This window comes from Babylonia areolata, chromosome 16 (genome assembly GCF_041734735.1).
Source record: "Babylonia areolata isolate BAREFJ2019XMU chromosome 16, ASM4173473v1, whole genome shotgun sequence".
Classification (NCBI taxonomy): domain Eukaryota; kingdom Metazoa; phylum Mollusca; class Gastropoda; order Neogastropoda; family Buccinidae; genus Babylonia; species Babylonia areolata.
Genome location: NC_134891.1, coordinates 26,107,885 through 26,126,342, shown reverse-complemented (window position 1 = coordinate 26,126,342; position 18,458 = coordinate 26,107,885). Strand labels below are relative to the sequence as shown.

Below are 18,458 nucleotides of genomic sequence, written 5' to 3'. Positions count from 1 at the left end.
GCAGAGTATGGCTGCCTACATAGCGGGGTAAAAACGGTCATGCACGTAAAAGCCCACTCATGTACATGCAAGTGAACGCGGGAGTTGCAGCCCACGAACGCAGAAGAAGAAGAAGAAGAACTGGGCCGACCCAAAACACTGACTGTGCCCTCTGCTGCTGCTGCTTCTTCTTCTTCTATGTCAGCGGGCTTCACCACTCTTATGTACGGAGGAGTTTTTACCTGCACGACCATTATAACCCCCCACCATGAAGGCAGCCACACTCCGTTTTCAAGGATGTGCTAGCACGGGTGTGTTCATGTTTTCTCCCAGGCCACTGACTGAACACTGACACGGATTGTGGGATTTTTATGTGAGTGCACACAGAGGGGGTCCCAGGCACTAAACAGGTCTGCACATAATATGGAGTAATGGCCTAGAGGTAACGCGTCCGCCTAGGAAGCGAGAGAATCTGAGTGCGCTGGTTCGAATCACGGCTCGGCCACCGATATTTTCTCCCCCTCCACTAGACCTTGAGTGGTGGTCTGGACGCTAGTCATTCGGATGAGACGATAAACCGAGGTCCCGTGTGCAGCATGCACTTAGCACAGGTAAAAGAACCCACAGCAACAAAAGGGTTGTTCCTGGCAAAATTCTGTAGAAAAATCCACTTGGATAGGAAAAACAAATCAAACTGCACGCAGGAAAAAAAAAAAAAAGGGTGGCGCTGTAGTGTAGCTACGCGCTCTCCCTGGGGAGAGCAGCCCAAATTTCACACAGAGAAATCTGTTGTGATAAAAAGAAATACAGATACAAATGTTGACATGGGAGATTGGAAAAAAAAAAAAAAAACAAGGAAAAAAAACAACCCCTCCTCCTCCCTTTACCCATCAGGCGCCGTGACTGGTTGGAACCCAGGAAGCCACAGATTGAAAGTCCAGCGCTTGAATTGCTGGGCTGTTTGCGGGTCAGAGACATATGGTGTGTGTGTGTGTGTGTGTGTGTGTGTGTGTGTGTGTGTGTGTGTGTGTGTGTTTGTTTGTGTGTGTGTGTGTGTTTGTGTGTGTGTGTTTGTGTGTGTGTGTGTGTGTGTGTGTGCGCAGACTGGACCAGATGTTCACGGACGCCTTTTCCCGGGACCACCAGCTGATCAGGGCAGACCCTAAACACAGCCTGTACCTGGCCTGCGCCCTCATGGTGCGTGGGGCCGTCCACCTGTCCGACATCCGCCGTAACATCGACAGGTGAGTGGTCTGACATCCGCAGGTAACATCTCTGACATCCGCTGTAACATTGACAGGTGAGTGGTCTGACATCCGCCGTAACATCTCTGACATCTGCTGTAACATCGACAGGTGAGTGGTCTGACATCCGCCGTAACATCTCTGACATCTGCTGTAACATTGACAGCAGTGGTCTGACATCTGCCATAACATCTCTGACATCCGCTGTAACATTGACAGGTGAGTGGTCTGACATCTGCCGTAACATCTCTGACATCTGCCGTAACATCGACAGGTGAGTGGTCTGACATCTGTCGTAATATCGACAGGCGAGTGGTCTGACATCCACCGTAACATCGCTGACATCTGCCGTAACATCGACAGGTGAGTGGTCTGACATCCGCCGTAACATCTCTGACATCTGCCGTAACATCGACAGGTGAGTGGTCTGACATCCGCCATAACATCTCTGACATCTGCCGTAACATCGACAGGTGAGTGGTCTGACATCCGCCGTAACATCCACAGTTGAATGGTCTGACATTCGCCTTAATATCTCCAACATCCGCCGTGACATCCACAGGTGACTAGTTTGACATCCACCTTAACATCTAGAGATGAGTAGTCTGACATCCCTTGTAACATCCACAGGTGAGTAGTCTGACATCTGCCGTAATATTGACAGGTTAGTGGTCTGACATCCACCGTAACATCCACAGGTGAGAACTCACACAGCCGACGCCTCCTTGAGAAACCTGAGACGTGTGTTGGTGTGATTTGCAGGCTGAAGCCCAAGCTGAACTTCATCCACTGGAACCAGGAGGGCTGGAAGACGGGGCTGTGTGCCGTGCCCCCCGTGGGCCAGCCCTACTCCCTGCTCACCCTGGCCAACAACACCTGCGTTGCCGACACCTTCACCCACCTCAGGGAGCGCTTCCACCGCCTCTACAAGAGAAAGGTCAGTGCCACTGCGGTTGCGGTCTTCAGGGAAAGGTGAGTGCTGCAGGTGAGGGTCTTTAAAGGGTGGAGATTTTTCCGATCTCCCAGGTCAGCATATGTGCAGACCTGCTTAGTGCCTGAACCCCCTTCGTGTGTATACGCACGCACAAGATCAAATAACGCACGTTAAAGATCCTGTAACCCATGTCAGCGTTCGGTGGGTTATGGAGACAGGGAAATACCCAGCACACATAAAAATGCTAGTAATGGTCAAACTTATGACCGCTGAGCATTAATGGAAGAAGAAGAAGGTCTTTAGAGAAAGGTGAGTGCTACAGGGTGAGGTCTTTAGAGAAAGGTGAGTGCTACAGGTGAGGTCTTTGGAGAAAGGTGAGTGCTACAGGTGAGGTCTTTAGAGAAAGGTGAGTGCTACAGGTGAGGTCTTTTTAAAGAAAGGTGAGTGCTACAGGTGAGGTCTTTAGAGAAAGGTGATTGCTACAGGTGAGGTCTTTTTAAAGAAAGGTAAGTGCTACAGGTGAGGTCTGTAGAGAAAGGTGAGTGCTACAGATGAGGTCTTTTTAAAGAAAGGTAAGTGCTACAGGTGAGGTCTTTAGAGAAAGGTGAGTGCTACAGGTGAGGTCTGTAGAGAAAGGTGAGTGCTACAGGTGAGGTCTTTAGAGAAGTGAGTGCAAGTGAGCCTGTAAGAAAGGTGAATGCTACAGGTGAGGTCTTTAAAGAAGCAGTACAAGGTGAGGTCTTAAGAACGGTGAGTGCTACAGGTGAGGTCTTTAAAAAGGTGAGTGCTACAGGTGAGGTCTTTAGAGAAAGGTGAGTGCTACAGGGTGAGGTCTTTGGAAAGGTGAGTGCTACAGGTGAGGTCTTTTTAAAGAAAGGTGAGTGCTACAGGTGAGGTCTTTTTAAAGAAAGGTGAGTGCTACAGGTGAGGTCTTTAGAGAAAGGTGAGTGCTACAGGTGAGGTCTTTAGAGAAAGGTGAGTGCTACAGGTGAGGTCTTTAGAGAAAGGTGAGTGCTACAGGTGAGGTCTTTAGAGAAAGGTGAGTGCTACAGGTGAGGTCTTAAGAAAGTGAGTGCAAGAGGCTTAGAAATGTGATGCTACAGGTGAGGTCTTTAGAGAAAGGTGAGTGCTACAGGTGAGGTCTTTGAAGAAAGGCGAGTGCTACAGGTGAGGTCTTTAGAGAAATGTGAGTGCCAGTGGGTAAGGTCTGTAGAGAAAGGTGAGTGCTACAGGTGAGGTCTGTAGAGAAAGGTGAGTGCTACAGGTGAGGTCTTTAGAGAAAGGTGAGTGCTACAGGGTGAGGTCTTTAGAGAAAGGTGAGTGCTACAGGTGAGGTCTTTAGAGAAAGGTGAGTGCTACAGGTGAGGTCTTTAGAGAAAGATGAATGCTACAGGTGAGGTCTTTAGAGAAAGGTGAGTGCTACAGGTGAGGTCTTTAGAGAAAGGTGAGTGCTACAGGTGAGGTCTTTGGAGAAAGGTGAGTGCTACAGGTGAGGTCTTTAGAGAAAGGTGAGTGCTACAGGGTGAGGTCTTTAGAGAAAGGTGAGTGCTACAGGTGAGGTCTTTTTAAAGAAAGGTGAGTGCTACAGGGTGAGGTCTTTAGAGAAAGGTGAGTGCTACAGGTGAGGTCTGTAGAGAAAGGTGAGTGCTACAGGTGAGGTCTTTAGAGAAAGGTGAGTGCTACAGGTGAGGTCTGTAGAGAAAGGTGAGTGCTACAGGTGAGGTCTTTTTAAAGAAAGGTGAGTGCTACAGGTGAGGTCTTTAGAGAAAGATGAATGCTACAGGTGAGGTCTTTAGAGAAAGGTGAGTGCTACAGGTGAGGTCTTTAGAGAAAGGTGAGTGCTACAGGTGAGGTCTTTGGAGAAAGGTGAGGGTGATGTTAACTAAGCTCCAATTGTCCAACTAAGATGATTAAAACAAAAACAAAACAAAACAAAAAACAAAACAAAAACCACTCCTTGATTTTTGCTACTTTCATTTCAGTTTTTTTTTTTCAGTTTCATTTTCAAAAGAGAAAGTGGCACTGCGTTCAGGCAAATCCACACACACTACACCACATCTGCTAGGAAGGTTCCTGACCAGCAGCACATCCCAGCGCGTTTTGTCAGGCCTCGAGTGCGTGCAGAAATAACTGTGTAGCTCTCAGAGTGGATTCCTCCCGCAGAACTTTGCCCTTTGCTGCCATGGGTTCTTTTTCAGTGCACCAAGTGTAAGCTGCACATAGAGACCTCGGGTTTATTGTCTCGATTGAACAAACTTTGTATTTTGTATTTTGTATTTCTTTTTATCACAACAGATTTCTCTGTGTGAAATTCGGGCTGCTCTCCCCAGGGAGAGCGCGTTGCTATACTACAGCGCCACCCATTTTTTTTGTATTTTTCCTGCGTGCAGTTTTATTTGTTTTTCCTATTGACGTGGATTTTTCTACAGAATTTTGTCAGGAACAACCCTTTTGTTGACGTGGGTTCTTTTACGTGCGCTAAGTGCGTGCTGCACACGGGACCTCGGTTTATCGTCTCATCCGAATGACTAGTGTCCAGACCACCACTCAAGGTCTAGTGGAGGGGGAGAAAATATCGGCGGCTGAGGCGTGATTCGAACCAGCTAGCTCAGATTCTCTCGCTTCCTAGGCGGACGCGTTACCTCTAGGCCATCACTCCACTGTACTGGACACTCGAGTTTGATATTCCAGTGGAAGTTGGGAGAAAGGGCCCAGGCATACACTGAACTGGCAGACAGGCGTCTCAACCATTCTGCCTCCTTCACCCTTTGCTGCTTCAGGTAGCGTTTCTATTGTCAGCAGTCTGAAGCTCAGTGAAGCATTTTATGCCCCAAAACACAGCAGTTGGCAGGTGTGGGTGGTGTAGGTGTGGGTGGTGTAGGTGTGAGTGATGTAGGTGTGGGTGGTGCGGGTGTGAGTGGTACAGACGTGTGGGTGGTGTAGGTGTGGGTGGTGTAGATGTGAGTGATGTAAGTGTAAGTGGTGTGGGTGTGGGTGGTGTAGGTGTGAGTGGTGTGGGTGTGGGTGGTGCGGGTGTGAGTGGTACAGACGTGTGGGTGGTGCGGGTGTGAGTGGTACAGACGTGTGGGTGGTGTAGGTGTGGGTGGTGTAGATGTGAGTGATGTAAGTGTGAGTGGTGTAGGTATCAGTTGGGCAGGTGTGAGTGGTACAGGTGTGGGTGGTGCAGGTGCATGTGTTGCAGGTGTCAGTGGTGCAGGTGGCTCCTGCACAAGAAAGATGTACAAGGTCAGGGTATGACACCTGGAGGGTCAGGCCAGCCAGACACACAAGATGCGAGTTGTCATGGGGAGGGACACTGGGTGTGGGGTCTTGCTTGTCGTGGAAAGGATTCGCAACGTCTTCAGATTGTCTGGCTACATGAGCAGATCTTTTGATGGGCGACAGTTTGAAAGCTTCTTCTGTCCAAAATAGCCTCCCTCCCTCCCTCCCCCTCCTCCCACCCCCAGCTCCCCTGAGATGCAGTTTAGTTTTCTGATGGCGTGTATTGGTTAGTTCTGTCTTTCACCTCCCACAGAATAAGAACTGTGCGTTACATGAGAACGACTGGTGCGTACATGCTTTGATTTGTCTGTGCACAAGATTCAGCTGTTTTTTTTTTTTTTTTTTAATATTATTGTTGTTATAATCATTACTCTCATTGTTATTGTTGTTATTATTAACATCATCTTCATGATTATCATTCTTCTTTTTTTTTAATTATTATTATATAATGATGGTGACTAGTGGAATCTCGATATGATTATTTTAGTGGTGATGTTGGGGATGGCAGTGACAGAGGTAAAGAGCAGAGGAGGGAAAAGAACGTTGTGAAAAAAACAGCGACTGCTGGGCCGCCTAGCCCTGGTGGGGAACAGGAACAGAGGGTCTACAGGGTGATGTCCCCTGGAAGAATTAGGATTTTTTTTTTTTCATTTATATATATTTTTTTAAGAGACCAATTCTAGCCTCTCGTTGCTCGTTTCCGGAATCTTTTTCCTCGTCTCTCTATATGTGGAGAAGATCACTCCTTTCTTCCTTTTTTTATATTTATTTATTTTTAATTTTTACAAGACTGTGCATTATTCTCAGCGGAATTGTGCGATTCGCAAGAATGACCTGTGGGCCTGTTTGATATTACTAGATATTGCCCTATATAAATACGAAAGGATTGCCATGTGTGAAAGGGGAGGGTGATGATGGTGATGATGATGACGACGATGTGTTTCCATTTCAGGCCCACCTCCATCACTACACCCACGTGGACACTATGGAGGTGGGGGACTTTGCCGACAGCCTGCTCTCCCTTGACTCCATCGTGGCCGACTATTCCCAGCTTCAGCAGCAGGTGGGGGGGCGGACCCACAGCCCTCAGCCCCGCCTCCACGTCCTCTGACCTCTCTCAGCCCCGCCTCCATGTACTCTGACCTCCCCCCACCTGGTGCAAGTGTGGTTTGAGTGGTGCAGGTGTGGGTGGTGCATGTGTGGTGTGAGTAATACAGATGTGTGAGCGGTGCAGGTGTGGGTGGTGCATGTGTGGTGTGAGTAATACAGATGTGCGAGTGGTGCAGGTGTGGGTGGTGCAGGTATGGGTGGCGCAGATGTGTGAGCGGTGCAGGTGTGGGTGGTGCAGGTGTGGGTGGTGCAGATGTGCGAGTGGTGCAGGTATGGGTGGCGCAGATGTGTGAGCGGTGCAGGTGTGGTGTGGGTGGTGCAGACGTGTGAGGGGTGTGAGTGGTGCAGACATGGGTGGTGTAGGTGAGGGTGGTGCAGATGTTGGAGGGAGGCTCATGCACAGTGTTCTGTCTGTCTGTGTGTAGAGTGATGTTGGACAGAGACTTGCTCGGTATCAAAGCCCCTTCTGTCTGGAATTCTCTTCCTCTGGATCTCCAGCACTCGGCACAATGTCCTCTTTCAAAGCAAATGTGAAAACCCACCTTTTTCCACAGGCCTTGGGGTGTGATAAAGCATAGCTAGTTGTCTGCATTCAGTCTTCCTCCCCTCCCTCCCCTTGCTCAAATCATCATGTAGTGTGCCTGTGGGTGGGTGTTTACTGTGTGTGCATGTGCATGTGTGTGTGCACTGTGTGTGTTCATGTGCGTGTGTTGGGCATATTTTGTGCCTTGCCCACACGAGTGTGCGTGTTTGTTCATAACTGCAATTCGAAGTATTGTCTTGATGTGTGTAGATATACATGCCATGGATGTGATTTTTTCATGTGCACAGGAATGTCATTACGTACGACTGTGTATGTATTGTTTCATGTGAGGTGCTCAGAGCCCATTATATAGTGGCGGGTAGTACCCGTAGTTTGCCCAGGACAAAAATCAGACCCCTGCCAGAGTCTGCACTAGTTAAGTATGTGTAATTAATGTGGAATTTTGCCCCACAACAGTACTGTCTGTCCATGATTATTTTCATCACTCAACAGGTGAACAAAGGCAGCTCCCTACAAGCCCAGCTGTGTGGTCCTGGCAACAGCTTGACATCTGTTTGCACATCACTCTGTGTGTGTGTGAGAGAGAAACACCACAAAAATGCTGTATTTATGACCATATTTTATGACAAATCTTCACCCCATCAGGTTTAAAATTGTAATTATGATTACATGTATATATATATGAGGTACACGTACATCCAGTTACATTTTGTTATTTACGATGACAGTATGTAAATATATTTGTGTGTTTCAGTTTGAATGACAGAAGAATTCTGCTTCAGTGAAGTATATGCATGAAGAACTGAATGGGATTGAATAGATTTAGCTGAAATGGGTAAATGCTTGAAATACTGAACATATGTGCGTCAGTGATGACTGGGTACATATGTGAAAGTAAATGTTGATTGGGTATATGCCATGAAATACATATCCCGAGATTTATTGATTTGATGTTTATCGCAGCTCCTTCAACAACACAGGCTTGTGTGAATGGTATGGTTGACTGATGTGGTAAGTGCTAATTCGGTGAACAGTCGGAAATTTTATTCAAGACAGAAACCAACAGTGGTGACACTCTGCCAGAAATGTGTTTCCATAGAATTCCTTTCACGTTCACAGACGCCCCTCCCACTCCCATACACAGAAACAGGGGGCACAAGGAACACACACACTTCACAGACATGGCAAAAGCTGAAAGCAAAATATTTATTAATCCTGATCCATAATCAATGTTGTTTTTTTTTTTGTTCAGTGTGGTCATTAAATGCATGCGAGAATTGTGGGAAACAGATATGTTGTGATTCAGAGTATAAAAAAAAAAAAAAAAGAAGAAAAGATTACAGACGTTCTGTTTGGTTTGAGACATGCACTGAAAGGCGCCGATGCAGATACCACGGTCTGTTGACCTGTACTTTCCCTCTCACTATACTATACAGCATTCTGTTATAAAATAAATAAATAAATAAAATAAAAAAGAAAGGTAAGCAATACTGAAAAGGGAAGACGTCTACCTTTCTGATTTTCATTACATCTGTCTGCTATCTTTGTGCACAACTCCAACACCAGGAAACAGAACAAAGCATACTTTGGTCAACTTAAACAAGCGTTTTCCCTGAATGTAGAAATGAACAGATAGGTCAGTAACTATGTGACAAGGAACAGCACAAACAAAACAGTACAAACAGTCCTCATCTGCTGTGGTATTGTTCAAATGAATACAGCAGAGAACCTCTATTTCAAAACTGTGGTGGAAATATATTTTTCCATCCACAACTCGAGGATAAAAATCAAATAAATAATTTTTTTTTTAAATCATAAAAAGAAGACTAAACAAACTAAAGACATATAAACCTCGACAGACTGAATACTGACAGCTCTCCCATCAACATATTTTACCGTGTTAAATAAAACAAAAACATGGACACAAAAACCAAAGCGGGTCGGTACAAGGGGACATGTGTAGAGAACTGCTTCCAGAGAGCTGTGCGCTGGTTGTGCGATGCATGGACAGACAAGACGCAAGTGGGCTACAAGTTCATCTTTTTACCGCGCCCACTCCCAAAGCCGCAGCAGCTACAGGTCACAGGATGATATGCCACGACCTCTAGGGTCACACACTCTGCACACACAGCAACTGTCGTACAGCCCCCCCCTCCCCCCCCCACAGAACAGCACTACAGCAAAGAGTATGGTACATCTTATGGCGTACCTTACACCACAGTAAAACGAGATCAAACAATCCATCACACACACAAAAAAAGGTGGTAAAATTACAGGGCTGGGTTGAAACTGCTAGTTGTTGCCAAGATGCTGGTGTCTTTGTAGTAGGACTGAGGCAGCAGACAACACAGGTTGCACGTCTGGGTCAGGAACGGGCCAACACCTGTTCTGATGATTATGAAATCTGACCAGTCACAATTTCAAGTGCTGGTGCACGTCTGGGTCAGGAACAGGCCAACACCAGCTCTGATGGTTATGAAATCTGACCAGTCACGATTTCAAGTGCTGGTGTACTCCACACTATTTGTTGAAGAAAAAGAAAAAAAAAGTTGGTGTACAATGTACATGACAATATTTTAGAAAGAAAAAAAAAAAGGCTGCTATGAGTATGCGTCAGAGTGAAGAGCCCTGCAGACAGGCAGCTGTGTTGTCAGCGTCAGTCCTGGCCTCTGAACATCAACAGCTGAGCAGTTAAAGCTATCTTTTAATCTGAGGGTCCAATGTTTGAATCTTTGTAACGGCACCTGCTGGGTACAGGGTGGAGATTTTTCCGATCTCCCAGGTCAACGTATGTGCAGAACCATGCAAAAATTGAATATGCACGTTAAAGATCCTGTAATCTATGTTGGTGTTTGGTGGGTTATGGAAACAAGAACATACCCAGTATGCACATCCCCGAAAATGGAGTATGGCTACCTGTATGGCAGGGTAAATAAGCAAAACGGTCATACACGTAAAATGTTACATGTCTATGTGTATGTGTGCATGACTTAAACTTAATTGAATGACACAGGAAACGAATGACAACAGGAAACGAATGATGAGCGCCCAATGGGAGCTGACAGCCAGCTCTACTCAGGAAGGCAGCCTGTTGTGCAAATGATTGTGTTTGTAAAGCACTTAGAGCTTGGTCTCCAACCGAGGATAAGTATCTTTATCAGCATCATCAGTATCACCCACTTCATTACTGGGAAACCGTGGTCATCGTTGGTTCATTTACACCACACACATTTACCATCAGATGTACTGTTTCTTTCATACTGTCACTGTATTTACCATCAGATGTACTGTTTCGGTCATACTCCATCACTGTATTTACCATCAGATGTACTGTTTCGGTCATACTCCATCACTGTATTTACCATCAGATGTACTGTTTCGGTCATACTCCATCACTGTATTTCCCATCAAATGTACTGTTTCTTTCACTTCTCATCCTCAAACCTGCCCACAACTTCACAGCGTTTCCAGTTATCAAGAAACCCTCTGATAAACAACCATCTTCATAAAAACAAACAACAAAACATGTCATCAACAGAAGCAGATAAAAGCATCAAGAAATCATGAACCCCAAACAACTACTAGCAATTAAGTCTGCACCACAGGCCAACGGAATCTACCATACTTCACACTGCGATAATCTTTCTCTCTCTCTCTCTCTTTTTTTTTTAAATGCCTACCTGACTTGAAAATAAAACAACAAGAAAATGAAGGAAGAGAGAGAGTGTGGGGGTAGGAAAGGGACAAACAGATGGAACTGTCAACAGAAGATGCTGGGGGAGTTTCTGTCGGTGTTTCAAAGTGATAAGGCCAGTAGAAACCTACATGGATTTCACGAATGAACCACTTCAAAACAGAGGGACTTCAATAATGATCATAAGATACCTCTGTCACATTAATCATGAATAGTCTTCTCTTAAAAGCATTTCCTTAACATCATCAATACAGTATGCCTAATATAATCTAACTTGACTTTTACCTCTTTCAAAACTAGAAGCACCCAGAAAACGTCTAATACAATTCCATCCCGCACACATGCTCATGCCATATAGCAATGGATAAAATAAATCATGTATTAAAAGAACACAAGAGTGACAAAGATCATACACTGTAGTGTAAATAAATGTGTTCATTGTTGTCTACAAGGAAATCAGTACAATGTATGAAACAGAAGCACATATATATATATATATACACAATGAACCAGAGAAATCATTTCAACACTGGAAGTTCCTGACAGAAGCAGACAGCATGAACACCTTCGAATGAATCCTCGGTCGCCACGCACACCACTCCCACTCTCTTCATGGCACCCCTTGCCCTGCCCCACCCGTCCCCTCTGATTAAAGACACAACAACTGATCCACGACCCCTGTGACACACACACAGACAAGACACAACTGATCCACGACCCCTGTGACACACACACAGACATGTCACAACTGATCCATGATCCCTGTGACACACACACAGACATGTCACAACTGATCCATGATCCCTGTGACACACACACAGACAAGACACAACTGATCCATGATCCCTGTGACACACACACAGACAAGACACAACTGATCCATGATCCCTGTGACACACAGACAAGACACAACTGATCCACGATCCCTGTGACACACACACAGACACACAACTGATCCATGATCCCTGTGACACACACACAGACAAGACACAACTGATCCATGATCCCTGTGACACACACACAGACACACAACTGATCCATGATCCCTGTGACACACAGACAAGACAACTGATCTGTGACACACACACACAACTGATCCACGATCCCTGTGACACACAGACAGACAAGACACAACTGATCCGTGACACACAGACAAGACACAACTGATCCATGACAAACACACATACACACAACTGATCCACAACCCCTGTGACACACACACAGACGTGACAAGACACAACTGATTCATGACAAACACACATACACACAACTGATCCACGATCCCTGTGACACACAGACAAGACACAACTGATCCGTGACACACACACAGACAAGACACAACTGATCTGTGACACACACCGACAAGACACAACTGATCCATGACACACACCGACAAGACACAACAGATCCACGATCCCGGTGACACAAGCGGGCTGCAGAGGGAAAGCTGCACGGGACAGGTTGCATAGAGAGCCAGGGACAGTCCGACACACACCACTCTCTGCCGCACTGGGCTACGAGTCCTTGACCCCACCAGTGACACGTGTTGCCTTGTGACACACACCACCACCCACCACACTGACTGAGTGCGTTGGGTTACGCTGCTGGTCAGGCATCTGCTTGTGACGCCTCCTTGAGATACTGATGCTGATACTGATACTGTGCCACAAGCCCTGGACCCCACCGGTGACACATTTTGCCTTGCCTTGTGCCGGTGCAAAACGTTGTGGGTCTTGCACTCAGCTCGACACTCTTCTCTTTCTGTCTGTGCTCATCTGCACGTCCACAAAGTCATGTTTCACGATGATCCGGATGGTCGTTATGTCAACTAGGTGTTCAGCAATCAATTTTATTTACTGTCTGTCAGTTCTGCGTATGGGATCAGAAAACTATTCATCCATCGCATGCTGGTTTTGTATATCAGCAATCTATTTAAATATTCATCACCTGTTGGCGGTGGTGGTTTTTTTTGTGTGTGCTGTTGTTGCAATAGGTGTACTCCACATATGTGACTAAACCCTTTTGAATTGAGCATAGCAGTTGTCAAACGACGGAAGATGGCATGGTTTGGTCACGTCATATGACATAACACTCTCTCCAAAACCATCCTGCAAGGGACTGTAGAGGGAGGGCGCAGACGGGGGCGGCAGAGAAAGAGCTGGTCCGACAACGTCAAGGAATGGACCAAAATGACAATGCCAGATCTCCTCATGACAGCTGCCTATAGAACGGCGTGGCGAGCTATGATATCTTCCTCATGTCCCCCCAACAACCCCAGCGGTCGAGGGAATGAGTGAGTGATGAGTGATAGTAGTTGTATTGGTGTGCAGCCATGGAAACAAACCCAGGATGGACAGTGGTAAGGCTGCCCACCAACTGATAATGTCAAGCTGACACCAGAAAAGAGGTACAAGGTGGAGAGCAGTTTAAAGCTCAGTTTCAGGAGTGACCAATGTAATACCTGCTAAAGAGTCAGAAATATCTTGTTTGACATTTCCTGGGAGTTGGAAAGAGTTTATCCGTGTGGTTCTAATACCTGCTTACAGTTAGAAATCTTGTTTAAAAAAAAAACAAAAAAACCCAAAAACCCAAACTCTTGGGAGTTGGAATTTGTACCTGCGAGCTTCAAACAGCTGCTATGAGTTTTTAGATATATATATAAATCGATCTCCTGTGCGCCGCAAAAGTGGGAGAAAGAAGTGGACAAGCAGTGAAGGCTGAAACAGTGTGTGGGACGGAGCGGGTCGTCCTTACTGGTCAGACGGTCAGCAGATAGGGGTGGGTGGGTGGACACTGGTCTCTGTTCCTTCAGCCCTGTCTGCACCATTCACGCAATGCCCCTTGTGTGCAGGTCCAACGGCACGTCCATGCTGCAGGGTGGGTGTGTCAGCTGGGGTGGGTGTGTCAGCAGGGTGTGTGTCAGCTGGGGGGTGTGTCACCTGGGGTATGTGTGTCAGCTGGGGTGTGTGTGTCAGCTGGGGTGTGTGTGTCAGCTGGGGTATGTGTGTCAGCTGGGGTGTGTGTGTCAGCTGGGGTGTGTGTTACCTGGGGTGTGTGTGTCAGCTGGGGTGTGTGTGTCACCTGGGGTGTGTGTCACCTGGGGTGTGTGTCACCTGGGGTGTGTGTCATCTGGTGTGTGTGTGTCACCTGGGGTGTGCGTATCACCTGGGGTGTGCGTGTCACCTGGGGTGTGTGTGTCACCTGGGATGTGTGTCACCTGGTGTGTGTGTGTCACCTGGGGTGTGTGTCACCTGGGGTGTGTGTGTCACCTGGGGTGTGTGTCACCTGGTGTGGAGCAACTGCCCACTCAGTGTCCATGCTTCCTCCATGTGCGTTGCTGCAGTGGAGTGGAGGGGGGCGGGGGTAAGGGAAGGGGAGGGGAGGAGGAAGGGGAGGTGGCGGATGAAGGCAGCGTGTCGTGGGGAGGGAGGGAGGGGGGGGGAAGAGGTGGGTGGTGCGGGGCGAGGTTCACACGGCTGTTAGATGTCCGTCTGCACGGTGACCATGGAGGTTCCGTTCCACGTGGTCTTGAACTGCTCAGGCAGCGCAAACTCTTTCTGTTGACACACACACACAGCACAGGGCGGCATCAGTCACAGCCACAGTCAAGAATACTTCAACAAGACAGTAAGGACAGAGCAGAGATTCAACAATATCTATCAGTAGGTAGGACCACAGGCCTAGCTGGCTGAGAAAGCGTGACCAAAACTGACAAAATTGCTGATTTTTCCATCATAATTTTACAATGAGAAACATGTATTTAATAATAAAAAATTATGTCAATAAAAAGTTTGATTCTTCAGCTTCACATTTCTTGTGTTGATTTGCTTGAAAGATCGATATATGAAAAGTTAAGGAGCATTAAACATGATCACGAAAAGTCAAATCGCAACACCACCGGTGCCTCGTGCAGCCTAAGGCCAGCCAGTTGAAGTCTGCATATGTTCTGTTCACTCTCCGCTCGCCAGCCATAAACTCGGTCAACCTATTAATAACGCATACCACTGGAAAGACGAAACCACGCGCTAACCAATGGTGCAAGGTAAATTTTGATAATGTTTCAATCAGTCTGTGTAATTTGAGTTAGAAAAATTTCCAAATTTTCAGAGCACCGTAAAAAATCTCCCTGACATCATACAAAAAACTACTAAACATCACTGGAAAGCTAATTTTTTCATGAACTCAAACCTACATTCTGTTTATCGCTGAGTTTTGCCTGTGACGCATGATTCTAATTTGCATACAACAACCCCATCGGGTCACTTCCGCTGTTTTCACTCACGAAGGTGGACACAGCTGAGCATGCGACGAAGCACACGAAGGCACAAACAATGGGGTAGATTCACGATATTTACAGCAAGATCGACGCATATCTCGGTAAGTAATCAACAGATTTCTCATTTATTGATGATGTTTGATGATAATATATATTATCGTGATTGTATTTGGCTTAGGAAAGAGGTGTTTTCAGTCACTTGCTTGGCCTCATTTCCGGACGAAGGCACCATGAAATTGGGTTAGCGGGGTACATCGGATTTTCGAAGATTGCTTGATACATATTCATTCCTAATACCTAAACATCCCCGGTAGTTCCACTCAAAAGATATTTACATGACTGCTGGGTTTTTTTCTGGACTGCGTTAGACTTCTTTTGGTTTGTAACTCCTGTCGGTCATTCGCTATTGTGTCAGAAACAACTGAACAAGACTTTGAATATGATTTTCTAAGACCACACACACACACACAGACAAACACACGCACAAACACACACATGCACACACAGACACATACACACACACACACACACACACAAACACATTGCACACAGAAAACCTGACCACAGAAATGAAAATTAAATGACAAAGAAAATAAGGAGACTAGATAAAAAGAGAGTACGTACAAAGTCTCCATCACCAACAGGGACAAGAATATTCATCTCAGAGGACTTGGCCGTGATGATCTCCACGTCCAGCGAGTCCTTGCTGAGGTAGACCATACAGCCGTCCGTCTTGTCAATGCTGATGGTGGGTACCTTGCCTGTCACCTGCACACCGCCACACACAACTGCCTCACACCTGTCCTTCATCGTCCTGACAACAACAATAATAATGGTGCATTTATGCATTTATATAGTAGGTTACCGTCTTCCGGGACGTTATCGGCCGTAGTTTCGTTTTCTCCGCATAGGCGGATAGTAGTTTGTACAGGACAGGAATGTCAGACCCCTGCCGGAGTCTGCACTAGTTGGGTCACGGTTAAGTATGTGTAATTAAATAGTGCGTTGAAACTTCTCGAAACGCTTTACAATAACATGTCAGTCACACACACACACACACACACTCACACAGAGGAAAAATAGATGTTGAACACACAGACACACACACAAGCACTCATGGCAAAAATAGATGTTGATCCACAGAATACAGATATGGAATAAAGCAACTTAATCGTGAAGAGACTGAAAAGGAAAGATTTAAGATTTGTTTTCAAAAGATGTGAGGGACCGAGACAGACTGAGACAGGCAGTGAGTATCCAGGTTTGTACAGCTGAAAGTCACCCGCCGTATGTTGAATTTACCTCGTCCACACCTGACAAAACACACTTCAGTGTCACCAGGAACGTCATAAAGAATCATTCACATCCCTTTAACACTACTGACACAAAACGTACTTCAGTACAACATCATAAAGTATCATTCACATCCCTTAACACTACTGACACAAAACGTACTCTACAGTGTCACCAGGAACATCTTGCTGCCTGTGAGAAAGGAAAACATCCGTGTGGTTTCTGTTTGACTGGTGTTCAGAAGTGGCCGGTTCCTGGCCCTGACATGGCCTCTGAGTGGCCGGCCGTGCGGCCAGCAAAATGAACTTATTTCATCCGTCACAAAAACCTGTGACCACTACCCCAGGCTATTTTTGTCTTGTCAGCACAGTGAGCTCCGAAACAAGGGAGCTAAGTGTTAGTTGTAGCCACTCACTCACCTGCCCTTGCATGCTCTGACAGTTGACGAACTCCAGGGAAGCCACCACATCCTCAAACACCACTGCTGTCTTCTTGCAGGAATCTGCACAAACGTTCGAAATGCACACATGAACATTTGTGAGCCAGATGCATACGCACGTTAAATAACTATGCAGGCACACATAAAAGTTCACATGCGAAGGAATGCCCATCAACACTTTCAAGTCACAAGGAGGTCACAACTGAAAAGTTATTAAAAACAAACATAAAAATCTCAAGTTTAGGATAAATGTTCAGTTTATTTGTGTGGCAAACAGTGCTGTTGTTAAACCTAAACCTTTCATCCTCTAAACCATGCACATACTTACAACTGCCGTGTGCTAAACGACAGTCAATAAACTATACAGGGTTTGGTTTACACAATCAAAACAAAACGTTAAAAAAAAACCCAAAAAACTTTTAAACTCTGAAGGCGGGAAATGTGTTGGTATGCCACTATCTTCTCCTTCTTCTTCTGCGTTCGTGGGCTTCAACTCCCACGTTCACTCGTATATACGCGAGTGGGCTTTTTACGTGTATGACCGTTTTTACCCCACCGTATAGGCAGCCATACTCCGCTTTCGGGGGTGTGCATGCTGGGTATGCTCTTGTTTCCATAACCCACTGAACGCTGACATGCATTACAGGATCTTTAACGTGTGTATTTGATCTTCTGCTTGCGTATACACACGAAGGGGGTTCAGGCACTGGCAGGTCTGCACATATTTTGACCTGGGAGATCGTAAAAATCTCCACCCTTCACCCACCAGGCGCCGTCACCGTGATTCGAACCCGGGACCCTCAGATCGAAAGTCCAACGCTTTAACCATTCGGCTATGGCGCCCGTTGGCATGCCTCTATCAACACAGATGAAAGGCACAGTAATCTGAGAGTCAGCTTGCATTTCTTCAATGTACCACTGTCTGCTACATTTGATGAGAAATGTGATCTTAGTTGGAAGGATCACTTCCAGAACATTTCAGGGGAAAAAAAAAATCAATATAATTATTTTACTCAAAAATGTGAATTCAGGTGGGGCACTTCCTTGCTGTGCTTTACCAGTCATCGACTGAAACTCCCCCCCGCCCCCCGAACACCCCATACCCCTGGTAAAGATAGCCAAAATGTAACAGTATCTTACCCACATGTTTTTCTTTTTACATAATAATTGATGTGTGAATGGTGATAAGTGAAGGGTGTGTCAGTTTTTTTGTTGTTTTTTTGTTGGTTTTTTTTGCTGACGGGGATTTTATTTTAAGTGAGCCTAAAGAAAATTTTCTGTTTTTGGTTGAAGCAGATAATAAAGTATTTTGAAATGAATTGAATTGAATTGAAAATTTAAAATGTTTACAAACCTGGGCCAGTTTTTTTTTTGTTTTTTGTGTGTGTAGATTTTCAATCATTTATATTAAAAAAAAACACCAACAACAACAACAAAAACCCCAGCATGTCATTGCTTTTTAACAAAATGAAAAACAACTTAACTGAACCAGCCAGTATTAGAAAGAGAGGGAGGGAGAGGGAGGGAGAGGAAGGGGGCATTACCCAGGGTGATGGAGTTGACCTTGCCCTTGACCTGAATGACAGAGTCCACACACTTGAAGACGTACACCGTCTGCTTCAGCTCTGTCTGGTCCAGCATAATGTTCTTGTTGCCTGTGTGG

At 46.0% G+C, this 18,458-nt stretch overlaps 2 protein-coding genes across 6 annotated transcripts in view; one reads left to right on the top strand and one right to left on the bottom strand.

Moving 5' to 3' along the window:
* The window catches only part of LOC143290948 (tubulin epsilon chain-like), a 38,474-nt gene extending 31,695 nt beyond the window's left edge, over positions 1–6,779 (top strand). The window contains exons 10-13 of one of the 2 annotated variants that reach the window (XR_013056456.1): positions 1,083–1,223; positions 1,986–2,160; positions 6,392–6,621; positions 6,674–6,779. Coding sequence is in view for 1 of the 2 variants with exons in the window: in XM_076600520.1 (XP_076456635.1) it covers positions 1,083–1,223; positions 1,986–2,160; positions 6,392–6,550 (475 nt within the window). In the remaining variant the exon portion in view is untranslated. Of the gene's footprint in view, positions 1–1,082; positions 1,224–1,985; positions 2,161–6,391 lie in introns of both variants that reach the window. The other variant, XM_076600520.1, reaches the window with a different exon arrangement.
* Positions 6,780–8,280: 1,501 nt separating this feature from the next.
* LOC143291259 (adenylyl cyclase-associated protein 1-like) overlaps positions 8,281–18,458 on the bottom strand; it is a 93,474-nt gene continuing 83,296 nt past the window's right edge. For all 4 annotated transcript variants that reach the window (XM_076601082.1, XM_076601081.1, XM_076601085.1 and 1 more), the window contains 5 exons: positions 18,340–18,458; positions 16,776–16,858; positions 15,688–15,831; positions 13,833–14,344; positions 8,281–13,677 (listed from right to left, as the gene is read on the bottom strand). The exon at positions 18,340–18,458 is cut by the window's right edge and continues 5 nt beyond it. In XM_076601082.1, the coding sequence (XP_076457197.1) occupies positions 14,267–14,344; positions 15,688–15,831; positions 16,776–16,858; positions 18,340–18,458 (424 nt within the window). In that variant the 3' untranslated portion in view covers positions 8,281–13,677; positions 13,833–14,266. The remainder of the gene's footprint in view (positions 13,678–13,832; positions 14,345–15,687; positions 15,832–16,775; positions 16,859–18,339) is intronic.